This window comes from Coregonus lavaretus (assembly GCF_964263955.1).
Source record: "Coregonus lavaretus genome assembly, chromosome: 21".
NCBI classification, from domain to species: Eukaryota; Metazoa; Chordata; class Actinopteri; order Salmoniformes; family Salmonidae; genus Coregonus; species Coregonus lavaretus.
The window spans coordinates 22,306,429-22,332,750 of NC_140008.1; the positions used below are offsets into that span (position 1 = coordinate 22,306,429).

Consider the following 26,322-nt stretch of genomic DNA (forward strand, 5'->3'; position numbering starts at 1 on the left):
AAAATGTGTCACAGTTGGCCATCATGACAGGAAAGGAATGGTAAAAATGCTTTCTCTGCAACTCCTACTCTGCCCATAAGAAAATGCTTTGTCAACTTGTGTACTAGCACCAATACTGGGCCCTGACTGTCTTTCTAGCAGTCAATACGAAATAAATGGTGGAATAGTTTTAAGGAAACTTATGCCTGGAGTGCGCACACTTGTTAGCAGAGAAAGGTCCAGGCAGAATCCACTCTGTCTCCATGGACTTGTCCCTCTGGTGGGAGATAGCTCACACAACTGTCAAGGAATGGATTGTTGGAGAAATCTTCAGACAGTGAGAGAACAGGGGAATGGATACAGTGCATGACCCTTCCACAGAAACTCTATAAAACCCTCTATAAAATCCACTAGTCCATCACAGGCCTGTAGACCATCACAAAGAATGTGTTAGGGTACAAGTAGCAAGAGAGACATCAGCTATATCCGTAAAGTCTGCCTTAAAAGAGACAAAGGAAAGAAACCTCTGACCATTAAAAAAAGCCTGAGCTGTCTGTTCTGCTGTTTCAAGTTGTCACAGATGAACAGAGGTTTTTCAAACCTCACCCCACATCTCATTGATTGACACCTGGGCAAATGCAGATGGCAAAAATATTTCCATACACTCACTGACACAAACATGCACACACACACACTGCTTACTATGCTTACAATGCCTTTGTCTTCACCTGGCACATACGCCATCAAAAAGCAGTTTTACTACTGGTCCCTGCAGCAGATCTAGGTGCTTATAAAAACCGACTGCATGTAAAGGGAGTGGGGAAAAGTGAAAGAGAACGATAAAGGGATGGTAGAGAGAGGGAGGCTGAAAGGCAATACGCAGTTCAAGCATTTGTTATTATCCCAGAAGTGCAATTATAGTAGTCCTCCCCTATTACAGTGGAGCTATGTTCTCTCTGTGCGTTTGGTGGAGATGAGACATCACAATTACTGCAGCTGTTTATCGGTAGGCAGGTAGACCTAGTGTGCTACAGCAGCTCGGCCCTGAGGCCTGCTTTCCTCTGTCTGCTTGTCTTCCACTCTCAGTCGAGTTTCTCTCCTCCTCCTCTTTTCTGGCTTTGTTTACTTTCCCTGAGACAGCAGCCAATGTACTCACAGACTTGACTCTCCTTTCAAATCCCTCCAACAATGAGGGACTGTGCATCAGTAAACTCTGAGTAGAAGAGGGGGTTTTAGTACATATTATTAAAACAAGCATACATAAAACTCAAAAAAGACATACATGTACATAAGTAAATTCATGGAGGATAACAAACAAAATCTAGGACTTATTTCCATTGTGGTCCTCTTGTGACAAGATGGCTCGGCAAGATCGGCAACACAGCGTTACACAGTATGGCAGCAAAACATATACAAAATAAAAACATCTATTTCATTATGACTGTTACATCGGAGGGAACATTCATATGGGCACACAAGACAGACAGTTTTTAACCTTCTTTTTAAAGCTTCCCAGAGAGGGCGTCGTTTTTATGGGCACTCTGAGGCTCCTGTATACAAGAAAGTGCCTTTCCCAGCATTATTCCTGAACCTGTATAAGCACACATTAGCAACACCTGATCTGGTGCTGTGGTTGTGTGCATCCCTAACATGGGGAAAGTAATCAGTTCCATATCTGGGCGCAGAACCATAAATACTCCTGTAAACCAAACCCAGTCTAATCTGGGACACCCTAGCCTCAACAGGCAGCCAGTTGAGTTCCTGAAAGCAGCTCCTGCATATGTGATTACATGGACTCACCTTCAATATTACCCTGATCAGCTTATTCTGGGCTATCTGGAGCTTCCCCTTCAGAAGCTTAAATAAGCCCCAAAACCAGAGTAGCGTATGTCAAAATGGCATTGAATGAGGGCAGTGGCTAGCACTCTCATTGAGTCCTTATCAAGCAGCTTGCACTTTCTAGCCCAAAACTTGGTCCTAGCATTAACCTTCCCTAGCATTTTATTGGCCATGCTCACACCCCCCAAGATTCCAACAAAGATGCAGCCCAGGTGGCTAACAGAGGTTTTTAAAGTAAAAGTGGAGGACCTGTGTCACAAATTCCAGCCCTGCAGATCTGACAAGCACTTCCAGGCTCATTCTGGGCTGAAACAATCTAAGCACCTGCTGATTTATAATCACATTTTACATTTATAATCACACCTCAAAAGTGTAGATACATCTTTCCAATCAGTTCCATTTGGAGCTATGACTAGCCTATGAGCAAGCCATACCTAATGATCAGAAATAATGAGGATTGTAAAGCACTTTCTATCTTATGCCTTCATGCACAACTTAAACTGAGAGTGAGAGGCTGATTGAAAATGCTATTATTCATGATAAGGCACTCAGTCAAGGACACTGGAGAATGTCACACTAAATGGCAAGGCTTTTTTCTTACCCCCTGATGATTTCCTATAGGGTCCATTTGCTATTTAATGCCATGGTGCCATCGCTGCATCTGAAAGGGCAATGGGACAAAAATCATTCTTTCACTGTGTGTGTAGATATGCACATGTGATCTGTGTGTGTGTGTGTGTGTGTGTGCGTGTGCGTGTGCGTGTGGAGTATATTATCTCCATACACGTATGGTAAGCTCCTCCAGCAAACATGTATCATGTGGGTGTGTGGAGCCACTGGAGGGACTGGGGCTCTTTACTGCAGCAGACGGAAAGGTCCCCTCATCCCTCTCTCATTGCAGGTCGTAATGAGAGGGTTGGGCCGGGCTGTCAAAGACCCAGGACCACAGGACATTAAAAGACAAATAAGGCCATAAAACACCTCTATGACTATGCATACTAATCCTTAGTCTGAGTGCCAACTCACTCCGTTTTATGTCTGAACAAAGTGCTGGTGAGGCATAAAAGCCCTCATTTGTACTTGAAAGTGTGATAGGACAGTGGGAAGCATATAAATACAATTCAATTTAATTCTAATTCTATGATGGGAACTATGGAAGGAATATGCTGATGCCTGTTCTTGTCTTTGTTGCCAATTCTGGGCTCCTATTGGTTGAGATATCACCATCACCAACATCATCTGCCCTTCAAACCAAATTTCATAAATATTTGACTCCTTTTTATCAATAAATGCAATTTCATCATTGGCGCTTGCAGCTAGCTTTCCTTGAAAAATGTAAAAAAAATTAACTCTCAAGCATTTCTAATGAGATTTTCTCCTACAATTATTTGATAAGAGAAAACAGTACTGCAGGCAGCGTGCATGATCCAGCACCTGCTCCTGTGAAAGGTGAGAGCTCTCCTGATTACACGCAGCAGTGTTATCCCTCAGAGGGCAACCAGCGTGCAATGCTGCACAGGCACAACACAGAGAGAGGCAGAGAGACACACTCTGGCTGGCTCCACCAGCCTCCACACCACACCACACCTTCTAGCACAGTCAAGGACGCTAATCCTGTCCTCTCTCAGGCTACAATCACAAAGAGTTGAACAGTCATACTGATAACATGAAAAGATGAAGCAGAGGACTGCTGGACCTGGGCTGGGGGCTCTCTGGTAGTCTGTTGAAAACAGTATGATGAGGGAGAGATGACACACAACGACACAAACACACACACGTATACGCACGCATGCAAGCAAGCATGCACACACTCACCACACTGAGCCCCAGCTGCTCTCTCTGCAGGTAGTCCAGGTTCCTGCGCTCCAAGCTGTCCAGGTAGTGCTGCAGTCTGGTATAGGTGTAGGGGTAACAGTAGGCAAACTGGTACACATCATCCTCTCGGTCAAAGCAGAAGGCGAAGGACATCACATAGTTCCTCCGATGGTCAGGGCAGCGGTAGTAGTATACATTCTTAGCTGGGAGTCTTTGCCTGCAATGGCAGAAGGACATATAAAGGATTTACAGTGAATTCATCTCTCATATACAATACATGGTGATCATTGATGACAATTGATGACAGATTTATGTCTATAAGGTCATGGTACCAATGTGAGTGCATGGACCAATCAGTCCCTCCATGGTTTCGCGGCAGTTTTTTGTGATAGATAGCAAAAATGCGTGACTTTGCTGCGGCAATTCTGACATTTTGCATGGCAATATGCAATGATTTTGTCCAAATTGTCACAAAAAAAATGCGCTGATGGGGGAAAACATTTGTTGATGTGTGGCTTGATTTAATGCGGTAAAAGTCTGGTGATTGGTTAAAATTGCGAGCCCTCTTTTCATAGAGTAAGGATCAGACAGTTTTATGCGGTAATAGTGCAATGATTGGTCAAATTTGCAAGCCCTCGCATAATATGCAGGGAATTGTTGATTTTGCTAAAATGTATTGTGATCTCAGAATCGCAAAACCCTACAGGGACTGACCAATAGTGGATATTTCTAGTCTTACTATCATCTGGTGGTAATGCCAAGGGCTGCAAGGACAGAGTGATTAATGGGCCTTAGGTAGCGATCAATGAGAAATGTGACACTACCGCATCCCCTACAGGCGCTCAGTTTACTGCTCTGCTCTGCTCTATTCCCCTGGCTGCCTCTACATCTCTCCTGTTCACTGGGCTTCATCACCCTGAGTTGCATCCCAAACTAACTGTATTAAGCAGTAAATAAAGGAGGACATTTCATACAGGCTAACAAATAATGGTACAGCCTGGCTGAATGAATGTCTACGCAGCTGATAACTGCATATAAAGCTGTGCACATGCTAATCAAAAATCTGACAGAAATGAAATGTGAGAGAAAAGGTGGTGGGGAAGACAGGGAATAACGATCCACAACAAATGCTTGAGAAGAGGAGTAGAAGAGAGTGAATCTTTTGAAAATCTTTTGAAAACGCAATAACGGAAAGGCACTGATCTAAGGCCACAGAGAGGAGGACTGGAGGGAGAGAGAGAGGGTAAGAGAGTGAGGAGGAGGGAGACAGAGAGGAAGTTAGGGAGGAGGAGGAAGACAGAGAGGAAGTTAGGGAGGAGGAGGAAACAGAAGATAAGGACAGGATGAGAAGGAGGAGGCAGATCAGAGGCTGTGACGACAGGCTGCCGGTGTCTCTCCTGTAGGACCAGGATCAGATGGAGATGCTATCAATGTCTGATAGCAGCCTGCAGTCCTGAACAGCCCGTCTGGTAAGCAGAAGGAACAGGCAACCTGTCTCAAATGAACCTGGGACTCACTGACCCCCCTCTCAATAAACCCCATACTCTACTGTATATCCTCTCAACTAGGGATGGGCAGAGGTGGGAAAAGGCTTTTGTTTTTAATGCAGCTACAAAGTGAAACACTAAATTAAAATTAAACAAAATTAGCCTAGCTTAGTAAGGCAAAGGAAAGAAAGGGGAAAAAGGCCAAGCTGATAAATCCACTGGTAGAGGAGAAAGAGTTCCTATCTCTGTGTGCCTGTCTCAGCAGAATACTAATGCAGCCACCCTGCCTCATGCCTGGCTGAAGGGAAGGAGGTTGAGAGAGGGGATTGAGAGAAGAGGGGGCAGTGAGCAGTGCTGGCCTGCCCCTGGACCCCTCCTCCCTCCAGAGCAGGCTCTTATCCAGTGTCTGCAGAGTCCCAAGGCTGGCTGCCTGGGCGGGTGTCTATTCCACATCAGTGCACTGCATCCTACAGGGCATTAGGGGACTCACGAGCTTGTTAACAATACTACTGGGCACAGGCACAGAAAATACACCACACATACGTACAGTACCAGTCAAAAGTTTGGACACACCTACTTATTCAAGGGTTTTTCTTTATTTGGACTATTTTCAACATTGTAGAATATTAGTGAAGACATCAAAACTATGAAATAACACATATGGAATCATGAAGTAACCAAAAAAGTGTTAAACAAATCAAAATATATTTTAGATTTTAGATTCTTCAAAGTAGCCACCCGTTGCCTTGATGACAACTTTGCACACTCTTGGCATTCTCTCAACCAGCTTCATGAGGTAGTCACCTGGAATGCTTTTCCAACAGTCTTGATGGAGTTCCCACATATGCTGAGCACTTGTTGGCTGCTTTTCCTTCACTCTGCGGTCCAACTCATCCCAAACCATTTCAATTGGGTTGAGGTCGGGTGATTGTGGAGGCCAGGTCATCTGATGCAGCACTCCATCACTCTCCTTCTTGGTCAAATAGCCCTTACACAACCTGGAGGTGTGTTTTGGGTCATTGTCCTGTTGAAAAACAAATGATAGTCCCACTAAGCGCAAACCAGATGGGATGGCGTATCGCTGCAGAATGCTGTGGTAGCCATGATGGTTAAGTGTGCCTTGAATTCTAAATAAATCACAGACAGTATCACCAGCAACGCACCCCCACACCATCTCACCTCCTCCTTCATGCTTCACGGTGGGAACCACACATGTGGAGATCATCCGTTCACCTACTCTGCGTCTCACAAAGACACGGCGGTTGGAACCAAAAATCTCAAATTTAGACTCATCAGACCAAAGGACAGATTTCCACCGGTCTAATGTCCATTGCTTGTGTTTCTTGGCCCAATCAAGTCTCTTCTTCTTATTGGTGTCCTTTAGTAGTGGTTTCTTTGCAGCAATTCGACCATGAAGGTCTGATTCACGCAGTCTCCTCTGAACAGTTGATGTTGAGATGTGTCTGTTACTTGAACTCTGTGAAGCATTTATTTGGGCTGCAATCTGAGGTGCAGTTAACTCTAATGAACTTATCCTCTGCAGCAGAGGTAACTCTGGGTCTTCCTTTCCTGTGGCGGTCCTCATGAGAGCCAGTTTCATCATAGCGCTTGATGGTTTTTGCGACTGCACTTGAAGAAACGTTCAAAGTTCATGACATTTTCCTGATTGACTAACCATCATGTCTTAAAGTGATGATGGACTGTCGTTTCTCTTTGCTTATTTGAGCTGTTCTTGCCATAATCTGGACTTGGTCTTTTACCTAATAGGGCTATCTTCTGTATACCACCCCTACCTTGTCACAACACAACTGATAGGCTGAAACACATTTAAGAAGGAAAGAAATTCCACAAATTAACTTTGAACAAGGCACACCTGTTAACTTTTTTGGTTACTACATGATTCCATATGTGTTATTTCATAGTTTTGATGTCTTCACTAATATTCTACAATGTTGAAAATAGTCAAAATAAAGAAAAACCCTGGAATGAGTAGGTGTGTCCAAACTTTGGACTGGTACTGTATGTATGCATGTGCTCAACAAGCGCCATGAAGAGGAGAAGGAAGAACAGGGAAGCAATAATGAAAAACGTAATCTTTGAAGAATTTCTAAATGTTCCCTACTTGTTTGATCTGCTTGTGTAATCAAATATATGTATACTCAGTGTGATATTTTGGTTTCATGGCTCATGCAGTTACCTTTGATTACAATTAAATATATGACCTTCTTTTTAAATCAAAGGGTTTCATTAATATCAACCATATTGGTTTATTGTTGGATGAAAAATGTGTTTATCTTGGAGAAGTGTTTGTCCTGGTAATGTGAAGAAGACAAAGACGAATTACGCACAGATGCACAAACACACACACGTACACATGCATGATAGTTTGTGTCAGGAGGTCCCAGGTGTTTTGCCTTCTCCTGTGTTAGTCCAGAGCTGAGATCAGGAGCTCCTGCTGTTCCCTGCACACACAGGAGGCGTGGCAGGCTGAGAACAGGGGGCGGGCTGCATTACCCTGTCACATCCCACACCGCTCAGTTAATGAAATAAGATGACACTTTATTTATTTATATATTTGTTTGGCATTATCCAACCGTGCAGCTCTCCTCTGTACCATTTGACCTTGTTGGCTACTGACTGAGCGAGGCTTCGCTATTGACTTTAATTACCTGACAGGAATTTACTGCTGGCCATCCCAGGACTGCTTTACTGTTATTGGCCAAAGAAAATAGCTTTGAGTCTTCCTCTGGAGAGCAGCGATGCAGAGACTGCTGTCCCCCTGGTTTATATCTCGGCAGTAGCTGCCCCTGAACGGCTGCTGGCAATTTGTTTTGCTGAAGTACGAGACGCCCCATGTGTCTCGTACTTCAGGATGTGGTACAGTGCCCCCATTCCCAAACAGATTTATCGCTGCATGTGGCTCAAAAAAAGCCACCCCCGGATAATAATATGCACACGTGGTTTCACAACTCAGCGCCGCAGACAACACACACTCACACACACGCCACAAACACATTCTACACCACAGAAAGCTCCATCCTAGAGCTCAAGGTCATCAACTGAACGAGGGCTGTGAGACAACAACACAACTTCTATACAAGAGCAGGCATACAGGAAGATAAGAAAAACGCAACTCTCTGCTTGAAATTCCTTATGTGATAACATGGCTGCCCCAGCAGAATCCCGGTCAACGTTTATATGCAGGCACCAAAGAGCGCAGAGCACTGGCAGCTAAAAGCAAGCCTTTATTGATGCCACTCCTCTTCCCTCTGCTTTTCAACTTCTCAACTGTTAGCAGATACAAGAAGGGCTTTGACTTTGATGTTGATCTGTTTCCCTCAGAAGTCTCAGAGATGAGGGATAAAATTGGTTGCTTTCATACTGGGGGACATCTTGTCTATATTCTCAAATCAATCAAGCGTAGAGGTCACTGCAGTCACACTTCTCGCTTCTCGCTTCTCTCTTCTCTCTCTGCTTCCTTTTAGATCTGAGGCTGTCAAATGCTCAATGCGATCCTGTGTGGCTTAGTCTGTAGAGCATGGCGCTTACAATACCAAGGGTCGTGGGTTCGATTCCCACTGGGACCACCCATATGTAAAGTGCATGCATACAAGACTGTAAGTAGCTTTGGTAAAAGTGTCTACTAAATGGCATATTATATTAATGATGGGAAGGTTAAATGGTTTAGAATAAGTGCATAAAACTAGTCACCAGCTCAATTTTGTGACTAATGGAAGCTCTGTTCCTAAAATATATTTATTTATTTTTTGAATGATATTTTTCACAAAGATAATATACTACTAGCAGCATTTGAAGAGCCAATTTCTCTTCCTAACGCAAACGCTGCCAGATGTTGTAGAATTCCACTGTTGTTAAAACATGGCACAGCCTCCTTGTTTTGAATACTAATCCAAGAAGAAAATAGCTTTAGAAATATCCGAAAAAAAGTCAAGTATGCCTCCTACTCTCACACATGTAATGTATCTATCCATCATTTTGGATGCAGATCAGGCATAAAGACGGTATCCAATGTCACTGTTACTAAGCAACCTCTCTTGCTTTGTCATTCTGTTGGCAATATGTGATCACTGATGGTATACTGGAATACCATGTAAAGCAGTTGCCATTGCAAGTCATTGAATGGCCTGGAAAGCATCAAATCAGTGAGTGGGTTTGAAACAATGTACAGTAGTCATGGGTAATTAGTAGGCTCCGGGCTTTCCTTTGGAAAGGCATCTCAAAGCCCACTTACTGTAGAGACAATCAGCAGTTTACAAGAGACATCAAAACCATAAAGTCATTAAATTTTCTATTTAATCTCTTTTTCAACAGCATTTTTTGGGGAAAGACAGAAGTGATAAAAGACGTCACACATCTATGTCAGCATTGTTGTTCTCTTTTCACCATTCAACCCGCATGATTTGATTACTCTATTCCCTCTAAGTACATTAGTTTATTTGTCTTCCCAACGTTAAGCTATCTGATATCGGCTTTTAAAATATAATTTCCCTTTAGAGACTTCAATAAATTACAAACCCTTGGGTGAATTAGATCAAACAGGCCAACAATCAATACCAGATCACATTCATAGTGCTTCACTTGAGTTAATAGAATGCAGCAGCAGATACAGTATTTCTACCAGAGTTGAACCAAATAGTCCTAAATCCCACCTAAAAGCACCCAATGTGTAAGTGCACAAAATGGCTGGGCTCAGTAGTACTGTTTGTTCTATTGCAGGAGCATAGGGGTGCGGCATCAAATCCACTCATAAATGCTATTGGGACGTAGCCGTGTTAAAGCTAAGTGCCTGGCGAACAGCAACACACAGCCTCCCAGACCTTAAATCATAAACTGAAATCATAAACTCAAAGCCCCAGAGTAATTGGAGGAAATGCACTGTTGTATATTCCAGTATAGTGCTTTTACGACTACTGCTTGCATGCAAAAATGGAAACTAGGAGGAACTTGAGCCAGGTCTAAGACACTAAGTTGATATTAACTGATAGCAATAGGGCATTCATTCATATACGGTTTCTTACATCTATCAAAATGCCCAAACCCTTTAATTCTTAATTTATCTCTATTTGGACTAGTGATGAAATGTGACATCATAGACAAGCACAGAGTGGATTTTAAAGAGATAGTTTGGGATTTTGGCAAAGGCCCTTTATCCACTTCCCCAGAGTCAGAAGAACTTGTGGATACCATTTTTATGTATGTGTGCAGTTTGAAGGAAGTTGCTAACCAGCAATAGTACAATTGCTAACTATCGTTAGCACAATGACTGGAAGTCTATGGGAACAGGTAGCATGAAAATAAATAAAAAACTAGATGAGGGCTATCATTGCAGAGAGGTATCAGGTCACATGAGACCATGTAAGGTTGCTGCGTATTACTGCTGTGCCTATTCTGTTTATTACACAAATAAGGCACTGCTCCCCAGCTCACTTATTGTTTTATTTTTTTATTTTTTTATTTTTTTTTGTGGGGGGGGGGGGTAGATCAACTTAATATTGCAGATAGATTGTAACTTCTATCAATGTAATTGTCTGCATCACTTCCAATCCCCCATGTTTATATATATATATATATATATATATATATATATATATATATATATATATATATATATATATATATACACATACATATATATATATATATATATATATATATATATATATATATATATATATATATATATATATATATACATATATATACACATATACACACATACATACATACACACATACATACATACACATACACATACATATCCTTTGAAAAAAAAAGATTCCCCTTTATTACTTTCCAACCCCGCCACCCTTTCCCTACTTGGAGTAAACTAGTGAACAACAATGCTTAGGCCTCTACTTCCAGCTTATACTTACTATCTACATTTTATGGACACAGTCAATTTTACAATAATTATATTTTGTTTGTTTTTTCTCCTGAACTTCTTCTACTCTCAACCTCTCCGATCATTTTCATAATGTCCATCCGGTTTGCTTCTATATGCCATATCTTTCTAACTTTGCTCTTTCACAAAAGCTCCCAACCTACAACCTATATACTTATTATGGACACAGTATGCTTACATTATTAGTTATCTTGTTATTATTTGTTGTTAGTTGTTATTAGTCCCATCCTTCAATTCCATTCAACACCTCCCATCTATCTCTTAACACCATCCATATAGGATTTCTATTTGCCATATATATTTCAACTGTACTGTGATGTCTTACAAAAGTTCTGAACCTTTCTATTCTCATTGTTTCTACAGATTGTGAATTGAAAATAAACATTTTTGCTAAAAGTATTATTATATTATTGATCGATTGACTATGACTTTTCAGATCACCCAGCTCACTTATTATGGTTTTAAGAGTGTTGCAAATGCTCTTGGACAATTCACTCAGGACACACACACATACACACACTGCGTACTTCAGCTAGAGGCATCGACTCAACTTCAGAGTTCACTTTATGGCGTCATTAATTATATCAAAATAAGTAATCAAAATACAAGTGGTCTGCACATGCCATTAGGATTACTCAGTGGGCTCAGGGGTGATACATTGTAGTACTCCTGACAGTTCTTTGAAACGCAGTGGAAGATTTATATCCAGTCTGGGCTGGGTAGTGGTGGTATGGAGTGAGCCCAGCAGGCAGCACTGTAAAGTGGGTTTATACAGTAGGGTTAGTGGTGAAACACAGAGCCTTGTGATGGCTGACGATAGTCCTTCTACAACCCCTCTGGTGAGATAGCTGCATTATCCAGTATCAGGCCATTACTCTGTAGTGTGGAGATATTCTACTCACATCTGTGTGTAAACACTGGATCTCATTCATATACATCGCACTCATACACAGCAGGTCTGACAGACAGACAGGTGTGATGTAGGGCCAGAGGCTTGTGATAGCATTCAGAGACAAAACCAGGGCATACATGTCTTAAATAAATTATTGAGAATCATGTCATGTCTGATCAGGCAACCTTGGACTCTGTGCTCAGCAAAATGCCAGAGAGGAGTATGGCTGTGCCAGCACCCTGATTGGCCAGCAGATGGCCACACCTCTTGGTGGTGATGAGTAGTAGCATGACCTTCCCATCTCTGCTAGAGACAGTGCCAGAGTGGCCTATGTGCCAGACAGGGCAGAGGGTTGACTGTAACACCACTGTACCCTCCCTCCCTCCCCCAGCTCCCAGCCCCCAGCCTCCACCCATGGCTCCATTCTGGTTCAGCTACAGGTCCCACTGTGCTGGGAGGTGATGGGGCAATTAGCTGAGAGCAGATGATCACCCTGCCATCGCCAGCGTGGCGCCGCCACCCCCATCTGGGGCAAGAGGGCAGGTGGAATTCGTCTGTGGGGGGGCACTAACACGCAGAAACCATGATGTCAGCGTTGTACCCTGGTGTGTGTGTGTGTGTGTGTTTATAAATGTGTGAAAGTATATGAGGGGTTATGATAACAGGAACAAACACCAGCTCCCCATGCATCCACAGCATGCAGCAGTAGACCCCACCCCACATTAGTGTTCAGTCTCCGGTCCCAGGGGAGCCACAACGCCACAGAGTGGTCTGGATCACAGCTGATACCAACACACCCATCATACTAGGAGTACAGCTAATGAGAATGCTAAATATGGAGTAAAGCTAATGTCATAATAACTTTGAGATGCACTCCTGTAAGCAACAAAAAAGCTGCTGACCTTGTCCAGCCGCAAGCACAACAGAGAATAGCAAAATTCTATTAGAAACATTGATAAACCATCTAAAAGTGTCTGAGACTTAAAAGCCTGTTGTAAACAAAAACAGTGTCAATGAGATAAAGAATTGAGAGAGGAGAGGAGAGCGCAGGTGGAGTGGTTGAGACCTCTCTCCTCTCCCAGGGGAGCTGGGGATGTCTGCTGTCTGCATCAGCTCACTGGGTGGAGTGGACCCAGGTAGACAGCCTGGCACCAGTCTGCATGCCTGGCTAACAACACTGCACTCACATACACACACACACACACACACAAAAAGCTAAGAAACTTAAAACACACACACACACACACATTGGTTAGAACCCAGACATAGAGCAGTCTGCTCCTGACAACTGGACGGCATCTCATTCTCCTTCGAAGGCGAACAATGGCTCTCTCTCTTAATTACAGGAAGGCAGACATGTAGCTTAATGTAGCCCGGGGCAGTGTGCTGGAGAGATGCTGTAGAGATGGAGGAGAGATGGGGGAGAGATGGAGGAGAGATGGGGGAGAGATGGGGGAGTGACAGGGCTTTTTGAGGGCTTATCCAGCTGCATCTCCAGATTCAATTTGCCTGCACTCTGATAGCATTATCTTCCCATACAAACAATCTCCCCTCTCACTCCTTTGTTGTCTGTGCACTGAATAGTAAGGCTTACCTCAGGTATTTACATAAACATCCATACTGGGATAGGACTGGAGTCTAATATGTAATGATTTCTGTAGAGTAATCCATATACAGTAAATCCACCTGCAGGTTACTGAAATATATAAGTTGTGTTGGAAATGTGTTCATCAAAGGAGACATGTTTTCTGCTAATTAAATTCCAATGGTGAAAGTATTCCCATCTCAGCTCTCTATGTAGAACATCTTTGTTGTTTTCTCTGAGTCATAAAGTCTTGAAATGTACATCCACATACTCATTAGAGTATAACAATGGTCTCAGCCGTATCATAACCATGTTACTGAGTCTGTGTCAGTATGACTCATCAGATAGAGGTTAGAATGATGAGATCATCCCCTCACAGTGATGTTGCTCTCCTGATGGCAACACGACAAACCATGAGATCACACTGAGGTCATCATAAAGATGTCATACACTTGGAGTGATGTCATACTATATACGAGAAATGAAGAGCAAGAACCAGTAATTACACTGACTGGTTAGGAGAATGACCTCACACCTACACAAGGACATTCCAGGACAGCTACAGATTCAGGATAGCTACAATCCTTCATTCAAAACAATAACATCATATTGGATAGGATCTGCACTTTGAATTCAGGATACTGCCTCAACAAAAGTCTAAAGCAGCGATTCTCAACTGGTGGGTCGCGACCCACATTTGGGTTGCTGGAGGTTTTGAGTGGGTCGTGGGTGTAAAAAATCCAAAAACATATAATTTTTTTAAATGAAGAAATACTCCAGTCTGAACTTAAATGACTTAAACCAGGTAGAAATAATGAACTTAACAATCTTGGGGAAAAAACTTCAATCATAGTATTTTGGCCTTAAGCCAGTGAGTTTATTAACATTCTTCATCAAGAATATTAGCTTTTTTTTTTACTGACAATGAAATAGGTGGAAATGTTGTTCCCATGTCATATAATTGCTACATTTACTATCATTATAGCATTAAAAAAAGTTTTCCAGATTGTATTTTGCGGATACTTTTTCGCGATGCGAATATTGGTTCACGACTAAAATGAGGGATATACATTTTAAAATAAAGTATACATCTAATCTATTTTTTTATTGTCCTATCATGATGGAACAGTCCCCAACCCTATATCCTAGACACCCACCAGAGCGACCCATACAACAAAGAGAAGTCCCCATCTGTTTTATGGCCCTGCTGTAAGTCGCCTATATGCAGCCAAAACAGAAAGTTAAATGCAGTCAGAGACCTACTAGAGCAGCACTGCCCCCTCAAGATTCTGAACCTGCCTGGCAGGGTTGGTCCTACAACGCCAGAGCCCCCTGATGGGAGAGCATAATATACAAGGAAATTCTCCAAGCTGCTAATGAGAACCTTGACGACCTTGTACCTAGCCGGTGGGGATTCCGGTGGGGTACCCCCACCCAGGTAGTGGCAGTGCTGGCAACACTGGCTGCAGTAACCCATGGGGAGGGGGTCACACTCGGACAATCAGAGAGGGGGCATATAATTGTGGCCCTGGTGGCACAAAATAACAAAAGGTCTGACTGCACGGAGATGCTTGGGAAAAATGGTTACAACGGGGGACCAGAGTGTTTGTGTCTCAGGGGAAGAGGGTGGATCTGATTTCCATCACCTAGGACTTGACATAGGTTAATCAAATCTCAAACGTTTGTCAATTTTTGCTCAATTTTGCATGCTTTCTCAAATAGCTGTAACTGTATATGCATTCGTAAATCAGATCATTTCTTGAGTTGGGCTCTGGGATGTAAAAACTGTTGAGCATCTGAGCTTATGGTTGATTGTGGAGGAAAGGGGTTGAGTGTGTTAGAGTATGTGCGTGTGTGTGTGTGTGTATCCCACATCTGTTGCAAGGGGCTAAGGATGTTAGGGAGAATATAGGATGAACCACAATAACTGTTTGCTAAAATAATAATTGCTTGACAATAATAATATGCCATTTAGCAGACGCTTTTATCCAAAGCGACTTACAGTCGTGCGTGCATACATTTTTGTGTATGGGTGGTCCCGGGGATCGAACCCACTACCTTGGCGTTACATGTGCTGTGCTCTGCTCTACCAGCTGAGCTACAGAGGACCATGACAAAAATGTAATGTAATACAATGGCATTCCGGGTTATAGATAACAATCCTTCGCATGAACTGCCGACATTATTACGCACATTAATTGATAATGATGGAAATTAAGATATGCAAGATATTTGAATAGATATTTTTAATAGCTATATATATATATATATATATATATATATATATATATATATATATATAAATATTGAGGTGAGAGCATTGGAAATGCTTTTGGCGGTTGACCTGCTTCTGTTTTGTGGGTGGCACTGTGAGCTGTTTTCGAAGGATGAGTACTGGCCTCTCGGGGGGCCTAGGGATCCGTGGGGACGGGGGTGGTATGACGATCACTGGGATGACAACCCAACGTGGGATGGGGAGGGGCTTTAGCGGGGGTAATAGTGGAGAACAATTGGAGGGTTACTTAGTAGCAATGCAAATATCATGGTACAGCTACAGTGGGGAGAACAAGTATTTGATACACTGCCGATTTTGCATGTTTTCCTACTTACAAAGCATGTAGAGGTCTGTAATTTTTATCATAGGTACACTTCAACTGTGAGAGACGGAATCTAAAACAAAAATCCAGAAAATCACATTGTATGATTTTTAAGTAATTAATTTGCATTTTATTGCATGACATAAGTATTTGATACATCAGAAAAGCAGAACTTAATATTTGGTACAGAAACCTTTGTTTGCAATTACAGATTTCCTGTAGGTCTTGACCAGGTTTGCACACACTGCAGCAGGGATTTTGGCCCACTCCTCCATACAGACCTTCTCCAGATCCTTCAGGTTTCGGGGCTATCGCTGGGCAATACGGACTTTCAGCTCCCTCCAAAGATGTTCTATTGGGTTCAGGTCTGGAGACTGGCTAGGCCACCCAGGACCTTGAGATGCTTCTTACGGAGCCACTCCTTAGTTGCCCTGGCTGTGTGTTTCGGGTCGTTGTCATGCTGGAAGACCCAGCCACGACCCATCTTCAATGTTCTTACTGAGGGAAGGAGGTTGTTGGCCAAGATCTCGCGATACATGGCCCCATCCATCTTCCCCTCAATAAGGTGCAGTCGTCCTGTCCCCTTTGCAGAAAAGCATCCCCAAAGAATGATGTTTCCACCTCCATGCTTCACGGTTGGGATGGTGTTCTTGGGGTTGTACTCATCCTTCTTCTTCCTCCAAACATGGCGAGTGGAGTTTAGACCAAAAAGCTCTATTTTTGTCTCATCAGACCACATGACCTTCTCCCATTCCTCCTCTGGATCATCCAGATGGTCATTGGCAAACTTCAGACGGGCCTGGACATGCGCTGGCTTGAGCAGGGGGACCTTGCGTGTGCTGCAGGATTTTAATCCATGACGGCGTAGTGTGTTACTAATGGTTTTCTTTGAGACTGTGGTCCCAGCTCTCTTCAGGTCATTGACCAGGTCCTGCCATGTAGTTCTGGGCTGTTCCCTCACCTTCCTCATGATCATTGATGCCCCACGAGGTGAGATCTTGCATGGAGCCCCAGACCGAGGGTGATTGACCGTAATCTTGAACTTCTTCCATTTTCTAATAATTGCGCCAACAGTTGTTGCCTTCTCACCAAGCTGCTTGCCTATTGTCCTGTAGCCCATCCCAGCCTTGTGCAGGTCTACAATTTTATCCCTGATGTCCTTACACAGCTCTCTGGTCTTGGTCATTGTGGAGAGGTTGGAGTCTGTTTGATTGAGTGTGTGGACAGGTGTCTTTTATACAGGTAACGAGTTCAAACAGGTGCAGTTAATACAGGTAATGAGTGGAGAACAGGAGGGCTTCTTAAAGAAAAACTAACAGGTCTGTGAGAGCCGGAATTCTTACTGGTTGGTAGGTGATCAAATACTTATGTCATGCAATAAAATGCAAATTAATTACTTAAAAATCATACAATGTGATTTTCTGAATTTTTGTTTTAGATTCCGTCTCTCACAGTTGAAGTGTACCTATGATAAAAATTACAGACCTCTACATGCTTTGTAAGTAGGAAAACCTGCAAAATCGGCAGTGTATAAAATACTTGTTCTCCTCACTGTATATAATAAATTATCAACCCTGCAAGCAATACAATACTCTATTATTATGGTGGGAGATTATAATACTGTTTTAAATCGCTCAATGGACCGAAAAGGAAATCACACTACAAACTATCACCCTCATTCTCTTAAGGAAATCATGAATGTGATGTAGCTCAGTTGGTAGAGCATGGCGCTTGCAATGCCAGGGTTGTGGGTTCGTTTCCCACGGGGGGCCAGTATGAAAATGTATGCACTCACTAACTGTAAGTCGCTCTGGATAAGAGCGTCTGCTAAATGACAAAAAAATAACTAGTATTTGAAGTTGGAAGTTTACATATGCCAAATACTTTTAAACGGTATATTTCACAATTCCTGACATTTAATCCTAATACAAATTCCCTGTCTTAGGTCAGTTAGGATCACCACTTTATTTTAAGAATGTGAAATGTCAGAATAATAGTAGAGAGAATGATTTATTTCAGCTTTTATTTATTTCATCACATTCCCAGTGGGTCAGAAGTTTACATACACTCAGTTGGTATTTGGTAGCATTGCCTTTAAATTGTTTAACTTGGGTCAAACGTTTCGGGTAGCCTTCCACAAGCTTCCCACAATACGTTGGGTGAATTTTGTCCCATTCCTCCTGCAGCAAAGCACCCCCACAGCATGATGCTGCCACCCCCGTGCTTCACAGTTGGGATGGTGTTCTCCGGCTTGCAAGCCTACCCCCTTTTTCCTCCAAACATAACAATGGTCATTATGGCCAAACAGTTCTATTTTTGTTTCATCAGACCAGAGGACATTTCTCCAAAAAGTACAATCTTTGTCCCCATGTGCAGTTTCAAACCGTAGTCGGGCTTTTTATGGAGCAGTGGCTTCTTCCTTTCTGAGCGGCCTTTCAGGTTATGTCGATATAGGATTTGTTTTACTGTGGATATAGATACTTTTGTACCTGTTTCCTCCAGCATCTTCACAAGGTCCCTTGCTGTTGTTCTGGGATTGATTAACACTTTTCGCACCAAAGTACGTTCATCTCTAGGAGACAGAACGCGTCTCCTTCCTGAGCGGTATGACAGCTGCGTGGTCCCATGGTGTTTATACTTGCGTACTATTGTTTGTACAGATGAACGTGGTACCTTCAGGCATTTGGAAATTGCTCCCAAGGATGAACCAGACTTGTGGAGGTCTACCAATTTTTTTCTGAGGTCTTGGCTGATTTATTTAGATTTTCCCATGATGTCAAGCAAAGAGGCACTGAGTTTGAAGGTAGGCCTTGAAATACATCCACAGGTACACCACCAATTGACTCAAATGAGCCTATCAGAAGCTTCTAAAGCCATGACATCATTTGCTGGAATTTTCCAAGCTGTTTAAAGGCACAGTCAACTTAGTGTATGTACATTTCTGACCCACTGGAATTGTGATACAGTGAATTATAAGTGAAATAATCTGTCTGTAAACAATTGTTGGAAAAATTACTTGTGTCATGCACAAAGTAGATGTCCTAACCGACTTGCCAAAACTATAGTTTGTTAACAATACATTTGTGGAGTGGTTGAAAAACGAGTTTTAATGACTCCAACCTAAGTGTACGTATACTTCCGACTTCAACTGTATATGGAGGCTTAAATATCCTGACCTAGTGAGATGTACATGGTGGAGACTCAATCAAGCTAGTCGTCTTGACTTCTTTCTTATGTCATTCTCGTTGGCACCAAAAGTTTAAAAAGTGTTGATAGGGACAGATTGCGGTCGGACCATCATATAATTGGCATATACATTACTCTTACTGAATTTCCACGTGGGCGAGGATATTGGAAATTTAATCAAAGCCTTTTGGATGATAACTTGTTTTTAACTAGGACAGAGGAATTTATAACTGATTGTTTCCGACATAACATAGGTACAGCAAATCCCCTTATTGTATGGGACACTTTTAAATGTGCCTTTAGAGGCCATGCAATTCAGTACTCATCTCGAAAACAAAAGCAATTTAGGTCAAAAGAGTCCACACTAACAAAGGAAATAGAAGGTCAAACAGAACAAATATATAACAATAAAAACTGTAACATATAGGCTCAGAATAAATTAAAATTAAAAACAAAAAGAAATTGAGAAACTTATTCAAGAAAGATCAAGTGTAATATATAATAAATAATAAATCAAACTGGATGGAATATGGGGAAAAATGCACCAAATAATTTTTTTATCTTCAACATAGAAATGATACCAAAAATAATTTACTGAAACTGGTTACAAATGACGGAGTCACCCATGATTCACCAAGTTATATTTTGAAAGAGGAAGCAAAGTACTTTAAGCATATGTTTTCGTTTCAGTCACCTCAATCTCCTCTAATTTAAGCTAATTGTAGGGATTTTTTTTCTCTTAATAATGTAAAATTAACAGCCATACAGAAAGACTCATGTGAAGGTGAAATTACAGAGAGGGAACTTCTGGATGCAACTAAAGACTTTAAGTCTGGGAAAACTCCAGGGTTGGATGGCATACCAGTCGAGGAATACCAAACCTTTTTTTGATATACTCAGAGGACCGTTATTAGCATGTTTTAACCACTCCTATGTAAATGGTAGATTATCAGAAACTCAAGAAAAAGGTCTGATTTCATTATTACTGAAACAGGATACAAGTGGGAAATATAAAGATCCAGTCCATTTAAAAAATTGGGGGCCCCTTACACTTCAGTGTTGTGATGCAAAAATTCTAGCAAAATGTATAGCGCATAGAATTAAAAAGGTATTGTCGGACATTATTCATTCTAATCAGACAGGTTTTTTACATGGACGATACATTGGAGATAATATAAAGCAAGTACTGGAAACAATAGACACCATGAAAAACCTGGGAAACCAGGCCTGTTATTCATAGCAGACTTTGAAAAGGCATTTGATAAAGTACGACTGGAGTTTATATATAAATGCCTGGAGCATTTCAATTTTGGAGAATCTCTTATAAAATGGGTTAAAATCATGTATAGTAACCCTAGGTGTAAAATAGTAAATAATGGATATTTCTCAGAAAGTTTTAAACTGTCAAGAGGAGTAAAACAAGGTTGTCCAATATCGGCATATCTATTTATTATGGCCATCGAAATGTTAGCTATTAAAATCAGATCCAACAATAATATCAAGGGATTAGAAATCCAGGGCTTAAAAACAAAGGTGTCATTGTACGCTAATGATTCATGTTTTCTTTTAAATCCACAACTTGAATCCCTCCACAGCCTCATAGAGGATCTAGATACATTTTCGAACCACTCTGGATTACAACCAAATTATGATAAATGTACTATATTACGTATTGGATCACTAAAAAATACAATTTTTACATTACCATGTAGTTTACCAATATAATGGTCTGATGGTGATGTGGATATACTCTGAATATATATCCCAAATGAAATAAATGATCTCACTCCAATAGATTTTAATAGAAGGTTAGCAAAAATAGATAAGATCTTGCTACCATGGAAAGGTAAAATACCTGTCTATTTGTGGAAAAATCACCCTGATTAGCCCTTTAGTATTATCCCAGTTTACCTATTTGCTTATGGTCTTGCCTACGCCTAGCGAACAGTTTTTTAAATTATATGAGAAACATTTTTTCCATTTTATTTGGAACGGCAAGCCAGACAAAATTAAACGTCCGATTTATATAATGAATATGAATTCGGAGGACAGAAATTATTAAATATTAAAGGATTAGACCTATCACTGAAAGCTTCAGTCATTCAAAAGTTAGACTTAAATCCGAACTGGTTCTCTAGCAAATTAGTAAGATTGTCTCACCCCATGTTCAAGAATGGCCTTTTCCCCGTTATTCAGATTACAACATCTCACTTTCAGTTATTTGAAAAGGAAATAATCTCCCAAATATCACTATTTCTAAAACAAGCCATAGAAAGTTGGTTGCAATTTCAATTGAATCCTCCAGAAACGACAGAACAAATAATGCAACAAATATTGTGGTTAAACTCAAATATACTAATTGATAAAAAAACATAATTTTTTGAATTGTAAAAAAAAAAAGGTATAATCTTCGTAAATGATATCATAGGTAGGACTGGTGGAGTTATGTCGCACATGCAGCTAACAAAAACATATGGAAATGTCTGCTCTACCCACAATTACAACCAGATAATTGCAGCATTACCGCAAAAATTGAAGAGGAAAGTGTAAGGGAGAAAAAGTAAGGAACTTGTCTGTCGGCCCTGCATTAAAGAACATAATTGGTTAAAGAAAATTGTGATAAATAAAAAAGTATACCAGTTTCATTTAAGGACCAAAGGATTGACAGCCGTCCCATATAGATTGCAAAATAGTTGGGAAGAGATTTTTGACGTACTGATTCCATGGCATAGTGTTTATGAACTGATACACAAAACGACGCCGATACACAAAACTTAGAATTGTTCAATTTAAATTATTATACAATATTCTTGCTACCAATAGAATGTCATTTATATATACAATCTTCCCAGCTCTGCAGATTTTGCTGCGAAGAGACAGAATCATTAGATCATTTGTTTTGGTACTGTCCATTTGTAGCTTGTTTTTGGTCACAGGTCCAGGAATGGCAGAAGAATTGCAATATTTACCTGGAGATAACCCTGCAGATAGCACTACTGGGTGATCTGAAAGTCATAGTCAATCGATCAATAATATAATAATACTTTTAGCAAAAAAAAATATTTTCAATTTACAATCTGTAGAAACAATTAGAATAGAAGGGTTCAGAACTAACAACAACTAATAACAACAATATAACTAATGTAAAGCATACTGTGTCCATAATAAGTATATAGGTTATAGGTTGAGAGCTTTTGTGAAAGAGCACATTTAGAAAGATATGGCATATAGAAGCAAACCGGATGGACATCATGAAAATGATCGGAGAGGTTGAGGGTAGAGGAAGTTCAGGAGTAAAAACAAACAAAATAGAATTATTGTAAAATTGACTGTGTCCATAAAATTTATATACAGTGGGGGAAAAAAGTATTTAGTCAGCCACCAATTGTGCAAGTTCTCCCACTTAAAAAGATGAGAGAGGCCTGTAATTTTCATCATAGGTACACGTCAACTATGACAGACAAAATGAGAAAAAAAATCCAGAAAATCACATTGTAGGATTTTTAATGAATTTATTTGCAAATTATGGTGGAAAATAAGTATTTGGTCAATAACAAAAGTTTCTCAATACTTTGTTATATACCTTTTGTTGGCAATGACACAGGTCAAACGTTTTCTGTAAGTCTTCACAAGGTTTTCACACACTGTTGGTGGTATTTTGGCCCATTCCTCCATGCAGATCTCCTCTAGAGCAGTGATGTTTTGGGGCTGTCGCTGGGCAACACGGACTTTCAACTCCCTCCAAAGATTTTCTATGGGGTTGAGATCTGGAGACTGGCTAGGCCACTCCAGGACCTTGAAATGGTCCTCTGTAGCTCAGCTGGTAGAGCAGAGCACAGCACATGTAACGCCAAGGTAGTGGGTTCGATCCCCGGGACCACCCATACACAAAAATGTATGCAAGCATGACTGTAAGTCGCTTTGGATAAAAGCGTCTGCTAAATGGCATATTATTATTATTATTATTGAAATGCTTCTTACGAAGCCACTCCTTCGTTGCCCGGGCGGTGTGTTTGGGATCATTGTCATGCTGAAAGACCCAGCCACGTTTCATCTTCAATGCCCTTGCTGATGGAAGGAGGTTTTCACTCAAAATCTCACCATACATGGCCCCATTTATTCTTTCCTTTACACGGATCAGTCGTCCTGGTCCCTTTGCAGAAAAACAGCCCCAAAGCATGATGTTTCCACCCCCATGCTTCACAGTAGGTATGGTGTTCTTTGGATGCAACTCAGCATTCTTTGTCCTCCAAACACGACGAGTTGAGTTTTTACCAAAAAGTTCTATTTTGGTTTCATCTGACCATATGACATTCTCCCAATCCTCTTCTGGATCATCCAAATGCACTCTAGCAAATTTCAGATGGGCCTGGACATATACTGGCTTAAGCAGGGGGACACGTCTGGCACTGCAGGATTTGAGTCCCTGGCGGCGTAGTGTGTTACTGATGGTAGGCTTTGTTACTTTGGTCCCAGCTCTCTGCAGGTCATTCACTAGGTCCCCCCGTGTGGTTCTGGGATTTTTAATCACCGTTCTTGTGATCATTTTGACCCCACAGGGTGAGATCTTGCATGGAGCCCCAGATCGAGGGAGATTATCAGTGGTCTTGTATGTCTTCCATTTCCTAATAATTGCTCCCACAGTTGATTTCTTCAAACCAAGCTGCTTACCTATTGCAGATTCAGTCTTCCCAGCCTGGTGCAGGTCTACAATTTTGTTTCTGGTGTCCTTTGACAGCTCTTTGGTCTTGGCCATAGTGGAGTTTGGAGTGTGACTGTTTGAGGTTGTGGACAGGTGTCTTTTATACTGATAACAAGTTCAAACAGGTGCCATTAATAAAGGTAACGAGTGGAGGACAGAGGAGCCTCTTAAAGAAGAAGTTACAGGTCTGTGAGAGCCAGAAATCTTGCTTGTTTGTAGGTGACCAAATACTTATTTTCCACCATAATTTGCAAATAAATTCATAAAAAATCCTACAATGTGATTTTCTGGATTTTCTTTTCTCAATTTGTCTGTCATAGTTGATGTGTACCTATGATGAAGATTACAGGCCTCTCTCATCTTTTAAAGTGGGAGAACTTGCACAATTGGTGGCTGACTAAATACATTTTTTCCCCACTGTAGTATGTATAAGCTGGAAGTAGAGGCCTAGCGTTGTTGTTCACTAGTTTACTCAAATTAGGGATGATGTGGTGGGGTTGTAAAGTAATAAAGGGAAATATATTTTAATTTAATTACTATTTATTTTTTAACAAAAATACAGAGAGAAGATAACAAAAAAGAATATATATATATATACAGTGGGGAGAACAAGTATTTGATACACTGCCGATTTTGCAGGTTTTCCTACTTACAAAGCATGTAGAGGTCTGTAATTTTTATCATAGGTACACTTCAACTGTGAGAGACGGAATCTAAAACAAAAATCCAGAAAATCACATTGTATGATTTTTAAGTAATTACTTTGCATTTTATTGCATGACATAAGTATTTGATACATCAGAAAAGCAGAACTTAATATTTGGTACAGAAACCTTTGTTTGCAATTACAGAGATCATACGTTTCCTGTAGGTCTTGACCAGGTTTGCACACACTTCAGCAGGGATTTTGGCCCACTCCTCCATACAGACCTTCTCCAGATCCTTCAGGTTTCGGGGCTGTCGCTGGGCAATACGGACTTTCAGCTCCCTCCAAAGATTTTCTATTGGGTTCAGGTCTGGAGACTGGCTAGGCCACTCCAGGACCTTGAGAAGCTTCTTACGGAGCCACTCCTTAGTTGCCCTGGCTGTGTGTTTCGGGTTGTTGTCATGCTGGAAGACCCAGCCATGACCCATCTTCAATGCTCTTACTGAGGGAAGGAGGTTGTTGGCCAAGATCTCGCGATACATGGCCCCATCCATCCTCCCCTCAATACGGTGCAGTCGTCCTGTCCCCTTTGCAGAAAAGCATCCCCAAAGAATGATGTTTCCACCTCCATGCTTCACGGTTGGGATGGTGTTCTTGGGGTTGTACTCATCCTTCTTCTTCCTCCAAACACGGCGAGTGGAGTTTAGACCAAAAAGCTCTATTTTTGTCTCATCAGACCACATGACCTTCTCCCATTCCTCCTCTGGATCATCCAGATGGTCATTGGCAAACTTCAGACGCGCCTGGACATGCGCTGGCTTGAGCAGGGGGACCTTGCGTGCGCTGCAGGATTTTAATCCATGACGGCGTAGTGTGTTACTAATGGTTTTCTTTAAGACTGTGGTCCCAGCTCTCTTCAGGTCATTGACCAGGTCCTGCCTTGTAGTTCTGGGCTGATCCCTCACCTTCCTTATGATCATTGATGCCCCACGAGATGAGATCTTGCATGGAGCCCCAGACCGAGGGTGATTGACCGTCATCTTGAACTTCTTCCATTTTCTAATAATTGCGCCAACAGTTGTTGCCTTCTCACCAAGCTGTTTGCCTATTGTCCTGTATCCCATCCCAGCCTTGTGCAGGTCTACAATTGTATCCCTGATGTCCTTACACAGCTCTCTGGTCTTGGCCATTGTGGAGAGGTTGGAGTCTGTTTGATTGAGTGTGTGGACAGGTGTCTTTTATACAGGTAACAAGTTCAAACAGGTGCAGTTAATACAGGTAATGAGTGGAGAACAGGAGGGCTTCTTAAAGAAAAACTAACAGGTCTGCGAGAGCCGGAATTCTTACTGGTTGTTAGGTGATCAAATACTTATGTCATGCAATAAAATGCAAATTAATTACTTAAAAATCATACAATGTGATTTTCTGGATTTTTGTTTGAGATTCCGTCTCTCACAGTTGAAGTGTATCTATGACAAAAATTACAGACCTCTACCTGCTTTGTAAGTAGGAAAACCTGCAAAATCGGCAGTGTATCAAATACTTGTTCTCCCCACTGTATATATATATATATATATATATATATATATATATATATATATATATATATATATATATATATAAAGGCTAAACCAGTTGAGAACTACTGGTCTAAAGTATAATTTCACCACA

General features: G+C 41.4%; 1 protein-coding gene across 1 annotated transcript in view; it reads right to left on the reverse strand.

Moving 5' to 3' along the window:
- Positions 1 to 26,322, reverse strand: part of agbl4 (AGBL carboxypeptidase 4) — a gene marked incomplete at both ends in the record, with an annotated part of 483,778 nt that overhangs the window by 173,292 nt on the left and 284,164 nt on the right. Inside the window, one exon of the mRNA XM_084186220.1 lies at positions 3,634 to 3,850. Coding sequence (XP_084042346.1) covers positions 3,634 to 3,850 — 217 coding nt within the window. The remainder of the gene's footprint in view (positions 1 to 3,633; positions 3,851 to 26,322) is intronic.